The sequence below is a fragment of the Sebastes umbrosus genome, chromosome 22 (assembly GCF_015220745.1).
Source record: "Sebastes umbrosus isolate fSebUmb1 chromosome 22, fSebUmb1.pri, whole genome shotgun sequence".
Lineage (NCBI taxonomy): Eukaryota > Metazoa > Chordata > Actinopteri > Perciformes > Sebastidae > Sebastes > Sebastes umbrosus.
The window spans coordinates 7,963,749-7,983,708 of NC_051290.1; the positions used below are offsets into that span (position 1 = coordinate 7,963,749).

The window sequence follows — 19,960 nt, forward strand, 5'->3', positions numbered from 1 at the left end:
GAAACGCTCCGTTTTAATGCATTTCAATGGAATTCGGTCAGCTGATGTCATTCACATACACTGCAAAAGGAAATAAACTCGGACACATTTAGAATGTTTATGTTTAAAATTTTGAAATGGTCTATATATTGTGGATTTGTGACGTCACAAATGGACAGAAATCCTAACGACTTGTTACAAAAGCTCAGTTTCTGAATATGGGCTGTGTGTATTTCTCTGTGGATTAAGCGTTTCGATACTTTCACAGTGTTTATATAGAACTTAAACCTGCTTTATAAGATAAAAGCTATGAAAATGTCACTTTTTACAATATGGGTCCTTTAAAACAAATAATGGGGATAAACACGGATGTTGTATAACAAAACTAATAATAAAGGACAACAATGAAATTAAATGATAAAAGTCAACAACCAGCCTTTACATAAACCTGTTTGTTGCTAAATGTTCTCATCCTAGATAAGTTAGATATGGTAGCAGCCTACACTAGTTTATCATAGTTTGTCTAGCAAGATGATGAGCCAGGTAACAATAATACGACTATTGTCCCACAATAAACCTGCCCTAGTATGTTTCTGTATTGCAACTCTGATTAATCGTCAGGATGTATATTTAACATGCCTTTAGTTTTTACATCACAGTTGGATGAAAGGCATGAAATTATATTATATACAGTCTGCCATTGTTCCCTTATGAGTTCTGTAGTCCTCACAATAATTATCCCAACACAATCTGAATAATGATGTCACCAGCCCAGAAGCACTGAGCAACTCTGCAAGGCTAAAGGGCAAATGTGAACACCCTATAACAAAATTGGAGGTTCATTGCAACTGCAAAAGCCTCCAAATAAATGCATTTAAAGCTGGGGTTTAGGAGCAAACTGACCTCCGGAAGGACACATCAGCCCCGCTGCTGCTGCTGCATGTTTTGCTGTCTAATCGTTGGCTGCACGTTTAGCCAGGTAATTACCTGTTAAGCTGCTGCGATTGAACGAGGTCAAGAGGAGAAGGAAAAACAGAACGGACGGGACAGTGTGCAGCCATCCACAACACAAGAGGAGCTAAACTCAAGGAGGACGAGAGGGGCTCGGCTTCTTGTTGTTTTCTTTTCTCACCTTGTAGGAAAGGGAATAAAGGTAAGCAAATTGCAGAGAAGTAACTGGATTTATATTTAAGATGTTGGAGATCAAAGATTGTCAGTGAAAACAAACAGACTACTTTACATTAAAGTCTTTTGGTAAACATGATTTTGATCCTCTTGCAACCTTTCCTTTTGTATTACATAAAACATTTCTGAAAATATATATACAGTCACTGACACATGCAGATTGTTTTGGGGGGGAATGAATGTTGTAATTGGATACACAGTGTACGTCTATTCCTCTGTTTACCCACAGCATGTCTACGGCAGGAGACAGGAAGGTCTCTACAACTTCTGTCGAATCATCCGCAACAGATTGGTAAGTGGAGCTGTACGTTCTCACAGCACATGTGCAGTATATGACTGTGACAGACAATCCAATTTGTTTTGGAGATGCAGCCGTCTTTCGCATCGCCCCAATGCAATATTTAGTCGACCTACCATAAAATATATATAACCAAGGAAATAACATGTTAAGTGGGTCTTTTTTGGTCTGTAGCAATGCCAACTCTGCTGATATGTATTGAGTGTTTTTCACTGTATAATCAAAGTGTCTTCAAATCTTAGTTGGAAGCGTATGCATTTACCCTTTTGCTATTCATTGTTTGATTTTTTCCTTGTAGTAGCAATGCTTCCCCATCGGGTTCAGTCTCCGAAACACCCAAGAAATCATCAAAGAAGACGAAGAAAACCCCTGAGAGCATGACCAAAGTCTACAACTCTGTGCTCAACAGTGTTTTTGGGGCGGTAAGTAGCTGACACACACATATTGTGATTTAAATCTGTATAGTTTAACTGGATGTGCCCATCTTCTTCTAGGCTGTTATGGTACCCGACCACTGCTGTGGATCTGTGACCTTTGACCTATACTGCAAGGCACTTTTAAACAGCTTAAGTCATAGCTTTTTACTTTCAACACCAATCTTTTTCATTCCTGTTTCATATTTAAACACACTTATTTTCAATAAAATGTGTGTTTAATCTAATTTTGTTTAAACAACAATTTAAGGCACATTGATCTTTTAACAATGGGATTGGGAATTACTTAAACAATTATAATTTATATGACTAAAATCTAAAGGCATAGATCACCACAATACAGTGGATGCTCATTACCAGTTAAAGACGCCGTATGTCAAAACATCAGAGTCAGAAGTGAGGTGGACGTCAGGTAGTGTGCTTACAGGTCCTTACTGTTCCTGATCTTTCTGGAGCAGCTGTCACTAAGCCTGGTGCGTCTGCAGTATTACCGGCTCATTAGTTGAGGCTTACTGCCGCACTTCATTAGGGTTATCCAAATAAGGCGCGCTGCCAAACACTTGGTTGATTCAATGTGAAAATATTTACCTTTTCCATTGTACATATAGATATATGGAAACTGATTTATAAACATGAGAATTGTCTGAATTGTATAATGTCCACTTCTGACATTAACATGCATCATCTTGACATGCATGTTTATGAATTACAACATGTGTTTTATTACTGTTTTTGCAGGAGAGAGAATTAGCTCAGGCTGAGTTGGACGGTAAGTGTCACATCTCAGTGTCCACATTACAGTAGATTATAGTAATAATTACAAGTTCCATCTTAAGTAATATAAGAAAGCCTAAGCCTTTGTGACCCCTGACCTTTCTCACAGAGTTGCAAGAGGCCTTCAAAGAGTTTGACTACGATCAAGATGGATATCTGAACTACAAGGATGTTGCTGAATGCATGAGGACCATGGGATACATGCCCACGGAAATGGAGCTGCTGGAGATAGTGCAACAGATCAAGATGAGAAGTGAGCTGATAAGAAACCCTTTAAAAAATATATATAGAATACAAGCACACAATGGCTCTAATATATTCACCTCTTCTCTCCACAGTGGGCGGGTTGATGGATTTTGAGGACTTCGTCGAACTGATGGGACCCAGAATGATGGGAGAGACCGCTCACATGCTGGGACTCAAAGAGCTGCAGTCGGCCTTTGTACAGGTCAGTGACCTGAAATAAAACAATCCACATAGTTGCAAAATTACAGCAAAAGGAAAGATAGGATTTATTAAAATGAGCTGATATGAACTTTAGTCAGGTTGTATTTCCACTGAAATTTCCAGAGTAAAACTACCTTTTCTTCAAGTCGTCGACCCACTCTTCATCACTTTCTCTGTTTTTAAAGTTTGACCTGGATGGAGACGGAAAGATCACCCAGGATGAGATGAAGGAGGCGATCAAGTCGATGCTGGGGGAGAAGCTGAAGAAAGGAGAACTGGAGGAGATCTTAAAGGAGCTGGACATTAACGCAGATGGAAGCATCGACTTTGAAGGTGAGAATAAGAAGTTCAGGCACATTTATACGTTTGACTTGTTGACCAGAAGCGTGTGTTTCACAATGTTGGTCTTAAACGTGTATGACATTTTATGCAATGTGTATTATCTTCTGTCTCCTCTTCTTCAGAGTTTGTGATGATGCTCTCCATTCGCTAGCTGCTGAAAACACCGACAAGGACAGGATACTTCTGAATCATTCCGTAGATAGTAAACACAACTACGACCCAATACTGACAATTTGGCAATATTTGTAATGCAGGTATAGACATTTTCAACACTGGTTCCTAACATGGGGGTCCCGACCCCCACTAGGCGTCGCCAAAGCTTCATGGGTGGTCACGAGGCCTTCTTGATTTTAAAGAGTGAAAGATAACTTTTTAAAACAAATGTACAGTTGGCTCTACATCTCAGCATTTCTTTCATTTCTGTAAAGAAAATTAAATTAAATTGTTATTTTTAAAGTTTGGATTATTATTTAAACTATAAATTAAAACAGATCTCCCAGGATAAGGCCACGGTGAGGACCTGGACACAAGATATATTCACAGAGCCTTCCCTCTCTGCAAAACAGCCTCTTCCTGCATTGAAAAAGTACACAGTCAAAACAACCAAAGCGCTAATAGAACAATGGCCAGGGAGAAGAAAACACTGAATTTGTCAAAAAAGAAACCTTCTAAGTATGAAGGATTGTTAAAAAAGGATACACAATGCAGTGAATTGTATTAAAAGTCCCTAAAAATAACATGAAAACTCATCTCTGATGCAATATTCACAAGAAATAATCAAATCATATAATCAAAGTTCATCCAAATCGCTCGTTTTCCTGCAGTTATTGCGTTGACTATTTGGGTTAATTGTACAGTTTATCAGTTGTTCTGTGCCGTTATTGTTATGCATTGAATATAATATGAAATATCCATAAAATATGTCACTTAGTCAGGGGTCGTCAGTTTACTCAATGATAGAAAAGGGGTCCCTTAAGGAAAAAGGTTGGGAACCACTGATCTACAACACAATGTGTGCCTAACTGTAACAATTGTATGAATGATGAATTGTCAGAGGTGTGGGAAAGATGCTGTATGACTCTTGTATGGCATCAAATATGGTGCATGCTGTCAACAGTTATTTTGGTGGATACATGAACGTTTTGCAGTGATATATAACTACTTATATATATATAACATGTAAATAAGACTGAGATGTTTTACTACTTTAATAAAGAATTCAAAATTGTGTGTTTTTAAAACGTGTCTTTCAATTAAACAACACAATGCTATTGTAATATGCAATATAAGTAATGGACTGATGACATTTAAAACTCTCAAACAGACTTTATTCCAAAAAGAAGTCTTTTATTACCTCCAGGTCATTGTCAAACAACAAAATAGAAATGATAATTATAATCTTCTAGAGAATATAAGTTAAATATAAATTCAATTCATGAACATTAAATATTTTCTTTTGATGAGAACCAACACAGATAGTTTGCTTTGACAACACTCAATATTTGAAGTTGAAAGCCATTTTGGCCATAATCATGCAGCCCTACCACATTCAGTCATAGAAAATAAAAACAGTGAATATAAATTTAAAATAAAGATTATTCAATGAAAACTACACAAAAGAGGAAAATATAATGTTGAACTACAAAACAACAAGAAAAAGAGAATATGTATGAAGCAGATAAAAACAATAATGGGAACACATCTGGAATAAATCATTCTAAACTCAAGGCTCACATACTGTCTTTGAGGAGCTTTTGACCATATCCCATGGCCTTCTTCAGCACTTAACCTTCCTCAGTTGTCATCACTTGACGCTAGTCCAGTACAGTCACATGATAACAGGTGGTTGTATTCGGGGGGAGATGGTAACCCCTGTCTCTGTTCAAAGAGGGTCTCTGGTGTCGGATGGGAATGTCCTCCTTGATCTTTGTCCAGTTGTCGACTCATGGATGGATGATTGAACGGGTCTACGGTGCACAGGCCCAGGGGGTCGAATACAGTCAAAGTTTCTGTTCTTTACAAAACAATTTATCCAGAAAATACTCAGCAGATTAATGGATGGTTAAGAAAAAAAATATATTACAGGAATAAAGGCCAGTATTTAGTTGTAGCCACAATAAAATACATGCTGTTTACAAAATAAAGTCACTGTTGGTAAGACTTCAATGTGGAGAGAAGCTCAGAATATAACAACACAGCTATCAGGGCATGGGGAGGAGGCAAGAGAAAACAGCTAGCTGGGCTCTGAAACGTGTTCACAACAATGCAGTGTGAATACGCTGGTGGACTTTAAGATTACTACACTGAGAAAAAGTTTTCCCACATTGGTCACACCAGTATGGCTTCTCTCCAGTGTGAATGCGTTGGTGGGATTTAAAGTGACTACCATGAGCAAAAGTTTTACCACAATGGTCACACCAGTATGGCTTCTCTCCAGTGTGAATGCGTTGGTGGGATTTCAGGTGACCTGATGTTGTGAAAGCTGCTCCACATACATCACAGCTGTAAGTTTTTTCTCCAGTGTGAATGCGTTGATGGGATTTCAGGTGACCTGATGTTGTGAAAGCTGCTCCACATACATCACAGCTGTACGTTTTTTCTCCAGTGTGAATGCGTTGATGTATTTTTAGTTTAGCTGATGTAATGAAAGCTGCGCCACATTCATCACAGCTGTAGGGTTTCTCTCCAGTGTGAATGCGTTGATGTATTTTCAGGGCACCTGATGTAATGAAAGCTGCTCCACATACATCACAGCTGTATGGTTTCTCTCCAGTGTGAATGCGTTGATGTATTTTTAGTTTAACTGATGTAGTGAAAGCTGCTCCACATTGTTCACAGCTGTAGGGTTTCTCTCCAGTGTGAATGCGTTGATGTATTTTCAAGTTACCTGATTCATTGAAAGCTGCCCCACATTCATCACAGCTGTAGGGTTTCTCTCCAGTGTGAATGCGTTGATGTATTTTCAGGTAACCTGATTGAATGAAAGCTGCTCCACATTCATCACAGCTGTAGGGTTTCTCTCCAGTGTGAATGCGTTGATGTATTTTCAGGTGACCTGATTGAGTGAAAGCTGCTCCACATTCATCACAGCTGTAGGGTTTCTCTCCAGTGTGAATGCGTTGATGTTTTTTCAGGGAACCTGATGCAGTGAAAGCTGCTCCACATTCATCACAGCTGTAGGGATTCTCTCCAGTGTGAATACGTTGATGTACTTTTAGTTTAACTGATGTAGTGAAAGCTGCTCCACATTGCTCACAGCTGTAGGGTTTCTCTCCAGTGTGAATGCGTTGATGTATTTTCAAGTTACCTGATTCATTGAAAGCTGCCCCACATTCATCACAGCTGTAGGGTTTCTCTCCAGTGTGAATGCGTTGATGGGTTTTCAGGTGACCTGATCTATTGAAAGCTGCCCCACATTCATCACAGCTGTAGGGTTTCTCTCCAGTGTGAATGCGTTGATGGGTTTTCAGGTTATCTGATCTATTGAAAGCTGCTCCACATTCATCACAGCTGTAGGGTTTCTCTCCAGTGTGAATGCGTTGATGGGTTATCAGGTGACCTGATTGAGTGAAAGCTGCTCCACATTCATCACAGCTGTACTGTCTCTCTCCAGTGTGAACTCTCTGATGAATCAGTCCCTTTCTTCCTCTCAGTTTCTATAGCAACAGACATACAGACAGAGAGAGAGAGAGTCAGTGAGATGCCATGGTGGAGCGACCTATCTAGAACAATAAAGAACATTTAGAGCATGTCAGTGGAACATAATCCACAATGTTCCAGTCTGACTAATGCACTACCACCTGTGACAACCAACTGCAGGGCCATGTCCCTCTGTAGACATTTGATTGATCACCACAGTCGCCCCCCCCCTTGACATTTATTAATTATCAGGCGACATCCCCATTATGGAGTTGCGTTATGGGAAATGTAAGACTCAGTATAGTTGAAGATTAAACCATACCACGCACTAAGTCAGTCATTCATTCAATTTATTTCAACTCAGAAACACATTGAGGTAGAGACCTCATTTCCTATATAGCCGGGTAAAAAAAAAAAGTACATTCATACTGTGATTCATACACAAAACTGTTCAGCTCTTTCATTTTAAAACACATACATAGTTATTACAAATAGAAGTATTTTTATGTCCTTATTGTATTTTTTCTATTCTATAGTTGTGTCTTGGCTTTACCAGCACAGTGCTTGCTTTTATTATTATTTATTTTTATTTCTCTTACTATGTTTATTGTTATGCACCAAAAACAAAAAGGCAAATTCATTGTATGTGTAAACCCTAATTCTGATTTCTGCTATTCTCTCTCTTTTAGCTGTTTTTGATCTCTACCAACTACTGAGGTAAAATTTCTGTCTCTGTAGCTGCTAAATATTCAACTATGTTCAGGTAGTGGACAGAGTACCTGAGCAGGTAGTGAGCAGAGTACCTGAGCAGGTAGTGTACAGAGTACCTGAGCAGGTAGTATACAGAGTACCTGAGCAGGTAGTGAACAGAGTACCTGAGTAGGTAGTGAACAGAGTACCCGAACAGGTAGAGTACAGAGTACTTGAGTAGGTAGTGAACAGAGTACCTGAGCAGGAAGTGAACAGAGTACCTGAGCAGGCCGTGTAAAGAGTACCTGAGCAGGAAGTGAACAGAGTACCTGAGCAGGTAGTGGACAATCATCCAATCAACTCAAAACAAGAGTCAATTCCAACAGGAGAATACACTGTTTACCATTGGCAGAGCATTTTGGCAATTTTTTCCTGGGCGCTACCCACATAATCAGCTGTGCTGCTCATCCCACAAATGCATGATCCTTAGAAGTTGGACATCATTGTGAAGGTAAATAAACAGGCTTCCCAACGATGTAAAATACAATGACAGTTAGCATTGTAACAACAGAGAAATAATCGACCAAACACAAGTTTCCGAACTTTTTTCCCCCAGTATAAAAGGCCTCAACTAACAGAGAAAATTAACCTGCAGATGACCTTTTGGCCTTTTGGAACAGCTGCTGAGTGTCCAACGGTGTCCATTGCAGCCAACATCGCACTGCTGATCCTGACACGTGTCAGAGGGATGTAACACTCCTTCATCACCTGTAAAATAAGAATACAGAAACACTATTATTGACACTCTCAGTGTGTTCTCTTTATTTATTTTATTTTTTATTTATTTATTTGCACATATATAAAACTTCATAAAATCCAGTCAATGAAAAAAAAAAAAAGAAATGTGTCAGGAGAGGTCAAGAAGCCACAGGCTTATACATAGGACCCCCCCACCAACCCCAGGAGAAAAAAAAACAATAACAATGTTCCAATCCACGTACTTCCGGAAGTACACTTCAATGTAGTGCACTTCATGCACTCTATACTTACTTTGAGTATTGCATGAATTTCAACGGGGTAGGGTCGTCTCAAATCGAATACTCTGCGCCGCACTTACCGAAAATGACGATCGCAACATTTCACCGCGGCTCGTTACCCACCAAAATATCTTCTTCTTCTTCGGGGTTTTACGGCAGCTGGCATCCTTTGTGTTGCACTGCTGCCCTCCTTCAGGTTTTACCCGTCCACTACCCGCCAAAATATCTGCCTGCTTTGTTGATCAAGAATACACAGAAAATGAAAGCAAAGTGGAAATTACGTTTCCAACGTCGTCGCCTACGCCTACGATATGTCCTCCTGTTGGCTGAAAATGCACCGGTATGTTTACGTATTGTATTGTATAAAATGTGAGCAGTGTTTCCCCGAGGATGGAGGCGTAGCAGCAGCTGCAACAGTCCTGTTTTTTTGTGCGCCTTGTCGGGAGGTTTCTATGTCTGCCGGCACCAGAAGGGCTCTTGAGCGAAGCCAGAAAAAAACTGAGTGAGCATCAGAAAACTGGGTGTGTCACATGATCTAGAGGTGGACTAGGACTGAAATCCAGCCCGGGACTTTGAGATGAAGAGGGTCTTTATGTGAGCGCCCAAGGACATTTTTAGGCAGTATTAACACTAATATAGCCCCCCCAGCTGCCACCTCAGTAGATATTTATGAAAATTTGTAGCTGTTTTTTCCTCTTCTTGGTGTCGTTATGAAGCCATGAAGCCATGAAGTCATGAACACTGACCTGATCATAGGACGAGCCTGCTGCTGGTGTTCTGGGGACTATGTTGCTCCACTGGTCCAGGTTCTGCTGGTCCTCCTCCTTTTTGATCTTGAAGTGCTCCTGGTCCTGGTCTCTGTTTCAGAAAGTGTGATTAGTGTTTTATTTCCTCATTCATTCAGTCCGTATCGAAGGTTTACTGTGTGTCAGATATTAGTTTGTTACTCAGGACTGTCTAAAGTTACTCTTTTATGTGCTGTCAGTCATTTCTTTGAACATTAAAATATCACACAGCATCAAGTCGCCCTCAGCACAGAATAAAACCTCTGCATGTCCTTATTTATAACACTGTGACTCTGAACACAGACAGCTGTCAGTTTGTTAGAGCCGTTCCACTAAAGTGTTTATTGCTCATAATGTGTAATCTCAGTTTAAACAGTAAAGATCAGTATGAAGCTCAGACACGTAGGATCAATGAATAATGATCTCTATCAGTAACAGAATTCCTCTAATATTGTAGATTATATGTTAATATTTCTGAGTGAGCAGGATGGCGGTGAAGCTGCAGAACGGAGTTAGAAAGAGAGTTTTTTTAAATAGGCGGCGTATAGTCTGAACAGGTTTTAACAGCATTTCATTGACTGTGTTTAAATTGACTCCATTTGTTGAAGTAGCTGAAATAAAGTCACTGAATGCTGTTGAGCCAAGCTCCAAATAGATGTCTACTATTTAAAATCTACTCTATTTAACCTTTAAATCACCCAACGCATTATTCAGATCGGCTCAGACTGTGAGCTTACAGTCATGTCTCTCTGTCTCTGATGAATAGATTTGATATTTTTCATCTTCCGTTGCTGCTCCTGTGTTTTGTCCCGTCACATTAAAGCTGAATAAATCTATTTAAATGTAATGTAGGCTACAGTCTAATACACAGTCACATTCACCACTTTATCATCCATTAAGGAAATGTCAGTCTGCTAGAAGATGAATTAATGGACAACACTGAATTAAACGTGATGGTGTTATTGACACTTTTCCCTGCTCTGACTTTTTTAAAGAGAAATGTGCACAGTCAGCATATACATGCATTAATATCTCTACGTGGACTGGATTCAGATGGAGGCTGTGGCTCTTACTTACCTGTTGCCATGGTGAATCGTAGTATCGGTGCTCCCCTGATCATGGCTGTTTTCATCCTCACATTTGATTGAACAAACTGGGATCAGCTGTTCTGGAACCGAAAACTTTTCCATCTCAGTGTTTGTTAAAGCTGCTTCCTGAAACGGGCTCCTGGTCTCTGAGTTCCAGCAGGTCTCTCCACTCTGACTGATGGACTCTGTTGTCCTGGACTCACTACAAATCAAAGCACACACAGATATTCAGGTTACTGCTGTCTCCTCTGTGTCTCCAAAGTGTGTGAAGGAGCGCTATCGCAGGTCCTTCCTTCCTGCAGCTGTCAGACTCTGCAACCAGCACTACTCCCAGTAGACCACTTACAGTTACACACCAAAAAACTGACAATAACCTGATATTTTCAGGTGGAATTTAATTCATTCTCACTGTGCAATATCATTTTCCACTTGTGCAATTTTGTTAATAGTCTGTTTATTGTCAATACTGTATATACTGCTCCTATTTTTATACTTCCTTCTATTTAAATGGTTCATATTTTGTTACACTGTGTTAGCTGATGCATCTTGTTTTTTGCACTATCCCCTTACCTGTTGCCATGGTGAATGGTAGTATCAGAGCTCCATTGATGATGGCTGTTTTCATCCTCACATTTGATTGAACAAACTGGGATCAGCTGTTCTGGAACCGAAAACTTTTCCATCTCAGAGTTTTGTTAAAGCTGCTTTCTGAAACGGGCTCCTGGTCCTGGTCTCTGAGATCCAGCAGGTCTCCACTCTGACTGCTGGACTCACTACAAATCAAAGCACACACAGATATTCAGGTTACTGCGGTTTCCTCTGGTTTTACACCCATCTACGTAGTGCTGATAACATGGTCCATGTTAGCATGAAAACAGCTGCAGCTCTTCTCTAAGGAATGCTCTGGTTTCCATGGAAACTATCAAAGATCACATAGATGTGTGTGATCTGGTTAAAGAGACAGCTCACAGATACAGGTTTGAACCAACTGTTCGAGACACGCACTTCCTGTTTTGCCAATGTTGAGGATGATTCTAGAAACGAACCAAAGCGACTGAGAAAAACTGTGAAACTACTCTAAAACTGGACTAAAACACAAAAGAACTGGAAGTTCAAGCTTCTTCTTCTTTGGTGTTTATTGGCGGCTGGCAAACCATCTTAGAGGTGCATTACCGCCACCATCTGGACAGGAGTGTGGAACAGGAGATTGTGCAGAAACAAAATAAAAAAATAAAATAAAAAAAGAATAGTAATAATGAGGAAAACTCTAGATTCGTTTAACTAAATCAGTTTCTCTTAAAAACTGAATAATTTCACAATATATGTTATCTTCTGTATTCCCCAATAGACCTGACAATGAAAAGTCCTGATGTTTTGCCTTCCTGAGTGACTGTAAAAGGTGATTCCTCTGGATACTGTTATTCCTGCAGTGTATCAGTACATGTTCGACAGTTTCTGGTTGATTACAATATGTGTATTTCCCAGTTGGGTGCTTGCCTATTCTATATAATGAGGGGTTAAGACCTGTTTGTCCGATTCTCAGTCGAATAATGACATTTTCTTCCCTTCTTTTCCAGCCCACCTTTCTAAAAATAATAATAATAATAATAATAATAATAATAATAATAATAATAACAATAATAATAACAATAATAATAATAATAATAATAAAAATAATAATAACAATAATAATAATAATAATAATAATAACAATAATAATAATAATAATAATAATAACAACAATAATAACAATAATAATAATAATAATAATAACAATAATAATAACAATAATAATAATAATAATAACAATAATAATAACAATAATAATGATAATAATAATAATAATAACAATAATAATAACAATAATAATAATAATAATAATAATAATAATAATAATAATGAGGAAAACTCTAGAGTCGTTTAACTAAATCAGTTTCTCTTAAAAACCGAATAATTTCACAGTATATGTTATCTGCTGTGTTTGGACAAACTGTTTGGAGAAACGCACTTCCTGTTTTGCAAAATGTTGAGGATGATTCTAGAAACTGTGAAACTCCTCTCAAACTGGACTAAAACACAAAGGAACTGGAAGTTTAATCAGATAACAGGAGCACACATTATAGTGAGCTAAAGGCTAACAGCTAGCAGTTAGCAGTTAGCCACACAGCAGCAGACCGAAGCTAACAATTCGCTTTGATTTCCGGGTCAAAAACACATTATTACACTCAGTAAAGTGTTTACCTGAGTGTGTGCAGGTTCACCTGCAGCTCTGCCGCCTCAAAACGGACAAATAGGCTCGTCAGCTAACACAACAACAACTATCCTAGCGCTAGCCCGAGATCACAACAACACAACCACACTTCCGGTTACAAGTACTTCCGGTTCAACGTATTTCCGGTCTGGTTTTTCACTTTAATGTGACAGAAAGTCTCCACCTGGAGGTCAGGAGGGAAACAACAGACACACATAGGATTTTATTAATCAACGTTATTATATTCAGTGGTGGAATGTAAATAAGTACATTTAGTACTTTAGTACTGTGATTCAAGGTACTTGAGGCCATCTGACTTTTAAATAGATAATTCATGACACCTTCTCACACAAAAATATCTTATACTGTATATGTTCTTAATATGCCTTGTACAAAGTATTTCTGATATATGTACATTCATACTTCCTGATATGTATATGTTCTTAATATGCCCTTGTACAAAGTATTTCCTTTTATAATTGTAATATAACTTATTATTTTAATGGAGCTTCCCAGCAAAAAGCATTTCACACGATTATACCTGTTCTGCTACTTCCTACCCAGCCAACATGGTTATGTGGGCCCCACATGGGTTATGCTGAGGGTACCTGGGTTCCAAGTGGGTATGGGCCCAAAATGGGCATCTTATCTGGGGCCCACTTGGATCAACTAAGTAGGTCACACATGGGCTCCCCATGTGGGCTCCCCATGTGGGTCCTAGTTGGGTCACTACTGGGAAATTAGTGCATGGGGCCAACATGGAAACTGTGGACAAACCCACTTCAGAATCAGAATCAGAATCAGAATCGTATTTATTGCCAGGTGTAAGAGGTATACACTAGGAATTTGCTTTGGTTATGTTGGTGCAAGTCAAAACAGTATAATAACAGAAGAATAAAAACAGAGCGCACCAACTCGCCGAGGCAGCTGTAGTTAGCGTCATCTTACAACCCATATTTCAGCCCATGTACTCCCCATGTAGTTCCCACATTGAACTTAAACCTGGGGCCGAGATGGGTTTTGGTTTATGTTGCCCAGATTGGGCCCATATAACAATCAGTGTACTCCTGCATGAAACCCACAAGGGCAATTGGCATGGGGCCATTATGGAACCCACGGACAATCCCATATAGGGCCCATTTTTCAGCCAATTTACTACCCAAATGGGCCCCACATACAAATGTTGGCTGGGTACTTCTCCTCCACTACATCTCAGAGGGAAATATTGTACTTTTTACTCCACTACATTTATCTGACAGCTTTAATTACTTTACAGATGACAGCTTTTCATCCCCTTCCTGTCTAGTGAAAACTACGTATCTCCAGATGTGTTGATGTTGAATGTTTGCGGTAAATCTGTTCTATAGGACTAGTTGTTGGTATCCCTTAAGTTGCACACCCATAGGCATGCTTCCTCGACTCAGTACGGTGGTCAAGTGAGCGATGGCATCTTCGACCACTGATATTAAACAAAGAGGAATACACCGGAATATGGTGAAAAGGTTCAATAATTGACCGTTTAGACTAGTGCATCCGTGTTCTCGCCATGCTGCAGCATCTCGCTGATCTCTCAGCCCCGCCCCCCTTGAAAAGGTCCCATTGGAAGAGAGCTCCTGGTTTAGGCTTTCCTAGCTTTTCCTAACTCAGGACTCCAGATTTTGAGGTTTCTCCTATTGTTCAGAATCACATCTTCAGACCAGCAAAGAGCAAGATTCCACCGAAAGAGAATGGAAGAAGAACATAAAGGCAAAGAGCAGAAACACAGCAGCATGGTCTCTCAGATAAGAGTTTATTTTAAAGTGTCGGTCAGCCCGCTCAGAAGATGCATTCTGGCCAATCACAGGGATTGCAGAGTCAGTCTTCAACTCCTGAAAGCTCTTATTCTTTTAATTATGATTTTTACAATTGAACAATTACATGATTTCAAATTTTATTTTCGATAGTAGCTTTAGCGTTTTGATAGTGAAACACAGAATGGTACTAAACATGACATTAGTGTTATCAAAGATGGTGGAATTGTGTTAATGGTACAATTCCTAGCTTAAAGGCAGTGGAATAAAAGTCTAACTAAGGCAAACACATACGGTTATACACACACACCCACACATACTAATACACTATATTAATTGTCCTTGGACAAATCTTTCTAGTAGAGATCAGAGTCCGCAGTGGAATCTCTGTTAGGGCGCTTTAGATAGATAGATAGATAGATAGTAACTTTATTGATCCCGAGGGAAATTCAAGTTTCCAGCATTACAGTTCCATAGTGCAAAATATGTTAGTAAAAAGGCAGTCATTATGATGGCTAATGGTGGAGGGATGTTAATGTAAGTGTCTAAGGAGGGGAAGGATTAATAGCAGGCTGAGAGCAGCATTCTGGGTTAGCTGAGAGAGCTGCAGTAGTCCAGATGGGAGATGACAAGCTACTGGATGAGCTCATGCTTTTTCTCTCTTTTCAAGGAAAAAGATGCATTTTTCATTTCAGCTGAAACATTTCAAAGTGGAGCTGACATGTCTTCACCTCAGCTGGCGCCATCTTTACTTAGCAGTTAAACTTCCTCAGTTGTCATCACATGACACTAGTCCAGCACAGTCACATGACAACAGGTGGTTGTATTCGGGGGGATATTGTAACCCCTGTCTCTGTTCAAAGATGGTCTCTGGTGTCGGATGGGAATGTCCTCCTTGATCTTTCTCCAGCTGTCAACTCGTGGATGGATTATTGAACGGGTCTATGGGGCAGAGGCCCAGGGGGTCGAATACAGTCAAAAGTTTTTGATCTTTACAAAACAAATCAAATAGAAAGTACTAGCGGATTAATGGATTGTAAAGAGTAAAGGCCAGTATATAGTCGTAGCCAAAATAGCATACATGCTGTTTAGAATATAAAGTTACTGTTGGTCAGACTTCAATGTGGAGAGAAGCTCAGAATATAACAACACAGCTATCAGGGCATGGGGAGGAGGCAGAAGGAAACAGCTATCTAGGCTCTGAAAAATGTTCACAACGATGCAGTGTGAATACGCTGGTGTTTTTTAAGGTGATGACCCCGAGAAAAAGTTTTACCACATTGATCACACCAGTACGGTTTCTCTCCAGTGTGAGTGCGCTGGTGTTTTTTAAGGGAACTACCATTAGAAAAAGTTTTACCACATTGTTCACACCAGTATGGTTTCTCTCCAGTGTGAATGCGTTGGTGGGCTTTAAGGTTACTACCATGAGAGAAAGTTTTACCACATTGGCCACACGAGTAAGGTTTCTCTCCAGTGTGAATGCGTTGGTGGGATTTAAGCTGTTCACTCTGAGAATAAGTATTCCCACATTGGTCACACCAATACGGTTTCTGTGCAGTGTGAATGCGTTGGTGGACATCAAGGCTACCTTTAGTGGTGAAAGCTGACCCACATCGGTCACAGCTGTACGGTTTCTCTCCAGTGTGAACACGTCGGTGGATTTCAAGGCTACCTTTAGTGGTGAACGCTGCCCCACATAGCTCACAACCAAACGGTTTCTCTCCAGTGTGAACACGTCTGTGGATTTCAAGGCTACCTTTAGTGGTGAAAGCTGCCCCACAGTGATCACAGCTGAACGGTTTCTCTCCAGTGTGAACACGTCGGTGGATTTCAAGGCTACCTTTAGCGATGAAAGCTGTCCCACATTGGTCACAGCTGAACGGTTTCTCTCCAGTGTGAATGCGTTGGTGGGCTTTAAGGTGACTACCCTGAGAAAAAGTTTTTCCACATTGGTCACAGCTGAATGGTTTCTCTCCAGTGTGAATGCGTTGGTGGCCTTTAAGGTGACAAACCTGAGAAAACGTTTTCTCACATTGATCACAGCTGTGTAGTTTCTCTCCAGTGTGAACTCTCTCATGAATCTTTAAATATCCAGATGTTGTGAAGGATTTGTCACAGTGCTGACAGCTGTGACGTTTGAGTTCCCCTCCTCTCCGTTTCTATAGCAACAGACAGAGAGAGAGAGAGAGAGAGAGAAGAGAAAGAGAGTCAGTGAGATGCCATGGTGGAGCGAGATGTATAAAACCATAAATAACATTTATAACATGTCTGTGGAACATAACCCACAATGGGCCTCGTGCAGCAATGTTCTCATAAATCTATCTTAGGTTTTCTGTTAAGACAAAAAATAAGAGAAGTCAACTCCAGATGCACCAGGTGTGCTGAATGATGAATCCCACTTGATAAATTGGAGGCGTGTGCCTGACTGTTTATTATTAGCATAGGTAACGCCCCTAATCACTATATAAGGGCAGGTGTTGTGCTGTGTTGTGTTAATATCTCTGAGGGATTCCGTCGAAATTGTCTTAGAGATTGACAGCTTTTGCTCGTCATGGTGCCCCTCACGCATAAGGCCCGCCTCCAGGAAGAAGATAACAATCGGTGCATTTTTGCATGTCCTCCTGCCGATTTCAAGTTTCCAACACGGAATTTGTTGTTCACAATGTGGCATTATCAGGGAACGGAGACGAGAAAGCATTAATGCAGATCTCATGATTGCATATTTTTACTGAATATCGGTCGATATGGATTGGCAGTAAAACTTTATTTCACACTATGATGGTTAAACTGTGTAATTTATCTGCGGTTCACAGGAGTGTCAAACCGTGGGGGAGGGGGTTATCCATACGGATCCATAACACAACTACTAGTTAACAACAAGCAGAAAGTCATAAAAGCTCAAATTATAAAGGAGAAATGATTGAAGAGTCCAACTGGAGTAGCACAGAGACATGTGTGCACCGTCCACATGAAGCGTAAAAACAGCACTCGTGACTCATCATTACACATTTTGTTAGAAAAAAAACGTGTGGGGGAAGCTTCTGATGACAGAGGAAATGTGCTGCTTTAATGACATAAATCCGAGCTACCTACTAACCTGCGCATGTGTCATTTTCAACACAGTTTTCAGTTTTGTGGGTAAAAACATCAGTTTTGTGTCATTTGAACAGTAATTTATTCAGTTATTGACTCTTCCTCGTGTCTTTAGTGTCGTTATGAAGCCATGAAGTCATGAACCCTGACCTGAACATCGGTGGTATCAGAGGACGAGCCTGCTGCTGAACTTCTGGGGACCATGTTGCTCAGCTGGTCTGGGATCTGCTGGTCCGGGATCTGCTGGTCCTCCTCCGTTTCGCTCTTGTAGTGCTCCTGGTCCTGGTCTCTGTTTCAGAAAGTGTGATTAGTTTTTTATTTCCTCATTCATTGCCACATTATTTTGTGTCAGATGTTAGTTTGTTACTCAGGACTGTCTAAAGTTACTCTTTTATGTGCTGTCAGTCATTTCTTTGAACATTAAAATATCACATAGCATCAAGTTGCCCTCAGCTCAGAATAAAACCTCTGCATGTCCTTCTTTATAACACTGTGACTCTGAACACAGACAGCTGCCACTCTGTTAGAGCAGTTCCACTAAAATGCTTTCACTGACTGTTTAAATTGACTCCATTTGTTGAAGTAGCTGAAATAAAGTCACTGAATGCTGTTGAGCCAAGATCCAAATATAATAAATTTTATATTTTTCATCTTCAGTTGCTGCTCCTGTGTTTTGTCCCGTCACATTAAAGCTGAGTAAATCTATTTAAATGTAATGTAGGCTACAGTCTAATACACAGTCACATTCACCACTTTATCATCCATTAAGGAAATGTCAGTCTGCTAAAAGATTAATTAATGGACAACACTGAATTAAACTTGATTGTGTTTCTGACACTTTTCCCTGCTGGGACTTTTTTAAAGAGAAATGTGCACAGTCAGCATATACATGCATTAATATCCCTACATGGACCGGATTCAGATGGAGGCTCAGCCTCTTATTTACCTGTTGCCATGGTGAATGGTAGTATCAGAGCTCCATTGATCATGGCTGTTTTCATCCTCACATTTGATTGAACTAACTGTGATCAGCTGTTCTGGAACCGAATATTTTTCCATCTCAGAGTTTGTTAAAGCTGCTTTCTGAAACAGGCTCCTGGTCCTGGTCTCTGAGATCCAGCAGGTGTCTCCACTCTGACTGCTGGACTCTTGTTGTCCTGGACTCACTACAAATCAAAGCACACAGAGATATTCAGGTTACTGCTGTCTCCTCTGTGTCTCCAAAGTGTGTGAAGGAGCGCTATCGCAGGTCCTTCCTTCCTGCAGCTGTCAGACTCCACAACCAGCACTACTCCCAGTAGACCACTTACGCTTACACACCAAAAAACTGACAATAACCTGATATTTTCAGGTGGAATTTCATTTCATTCTCACTGTGCAATATCATTTTCCACTTGTGCAATTTTGTTAATAGTCTGTTTATTTGTCAATACTGAATATACTGCTCCTATTTTTATACTTCCTTCTATTTAAATGGTTCATATTTTGTTACACTTTGTTTAGCTCTTTTTTTTTTTAACTGTGTTAGCTGATGCATCTTGTTTTTTGCACTATCCCCTTTGCTGCTGTACACTGCAAAGTTCCCCACTGTGGGACTAATAAAGGAATATCTTATCTTATCTTACCTCTTCTCTCAGGGATGCTCTGGTTTCCATGGAAACACTATCAAAGATCACATAGATGTGTGTGATCTGGTTAAAGAGACAGTTCACAGAAACAGGGTTTGGACCAAATGTTGAGGATGATTCTAGAAACTGTGAAACTCCTCTCAAACTGGACTAAAACACAAAGGAACTGGAAGTTTAATCAGATAACAGGAGCACAGATTAAAGTGACAGCTAGCAGTTAGCCACACAGCAGCTAGGCCGAAGCTAACAGCGGCTAATGAGCTGGTTAGCATCGGAGCTAATGTCAAAGAAACATTATTAAAGTGTTTACCTGAGTGTGTGCGGGTTCACCTGGAGCTCTGCCGCCTCAAAACGGACGAATATGCTCGACAGCTAACACAACAACTAACCCGAGATCACAACAACACAACCACACTTCCGGGTTGCATTACTTCCTTGTTGTTCTTCTTCTTCTTTGGTGTTTATTGGCGGTTGGCAAACCAGCTTATAGGTGCATT

General features: G+C 40.0%; 2 protein-coding genes across 9 annotated transcripts; one reads left to right on the forward strand and one right to left on the reverse strand.

The window, feature by feature from the left end:
- Positions 1 to 947: 947 nt before the first annotated feature.
- On the forward strand, positions 948 to 4,273 carry si:cabz01076231.1 (calcium-binding protein 2). The gene is made up of 8 exons (XM_037758531.1): positions 948 to 1,132; positions 1,394 to 1,456; positions 1,761 to 1,884; positions 2,635 to 2,665; positions 2,780 to 2,923; positions 3,009 to 3,118; positions 3,303 to 3,450; positions 3,582 to 4,273. The coding sequence occupies exons 2-8, from the start codon at positions 1,395 to 1,397 to the stop codon at positions 3,608 to 3,610; spliced, it is 648 nt and encodes a 215-aa protein (XP_037614459.1). The 5' UTR covers positions 948 to 1,132; position 1,394; the 3' UTR covers positions 3,611 to 4,273.
- A 502-nt stretch (positions 4,274 to 4,775) lies between these two features.
- Positions 4,776 to 19,914, reverse strand: LOC119481502 (zinc finger protein 420-like). 8 transcript variants are annotated; one of them, XM_037758521.1, is made up of 6 exons: positions 19,774 to 19,914; positions 18,782 to 19,001; positions 10,688 to 10,900; positions 9,572 to 9,683; positions 8,449 to 8,556; positions 4,776 to 7,115 (listed from the first exon to the last, which is right to left on the reverse strand). In XM_037758521.1, exons 2-6 carry the CDS (start codon positions 18,892 to 18,894, stop codon positions 5,715 to 5,717), a joined length of 1,947 nt encoding a protein of 648 aa, XP_037614449.1. In that variant the 5' UTR covers positions 18,895 to 19,001; positions 19,774 to 19,914; the 3' UTR covers positions 4,776 to 5,714. The 8 variants fall into 8 exon arrangements, with proteins under 8 accessions (XP_037614449.1, XP_037614455.1, XP_037614450.1 ...); XM_037758527.1 differs by lacking the exon at positions 10,688 to 10,900 and adding an exon at positions 18,076 to 18,124 and having other exon boundaries at positions 9,572 to 9,634; XM_037758522.1 differs by lacking the exons at positions 18,782 to 19,001; positions 19,774 to 19,914 and adding exons at positions 11,269 to 11,471; positions 16,765 to 16,880.
- Between the last annotated feature and the right edge of the window lie 46 nt (positions 19,915 to 19,960).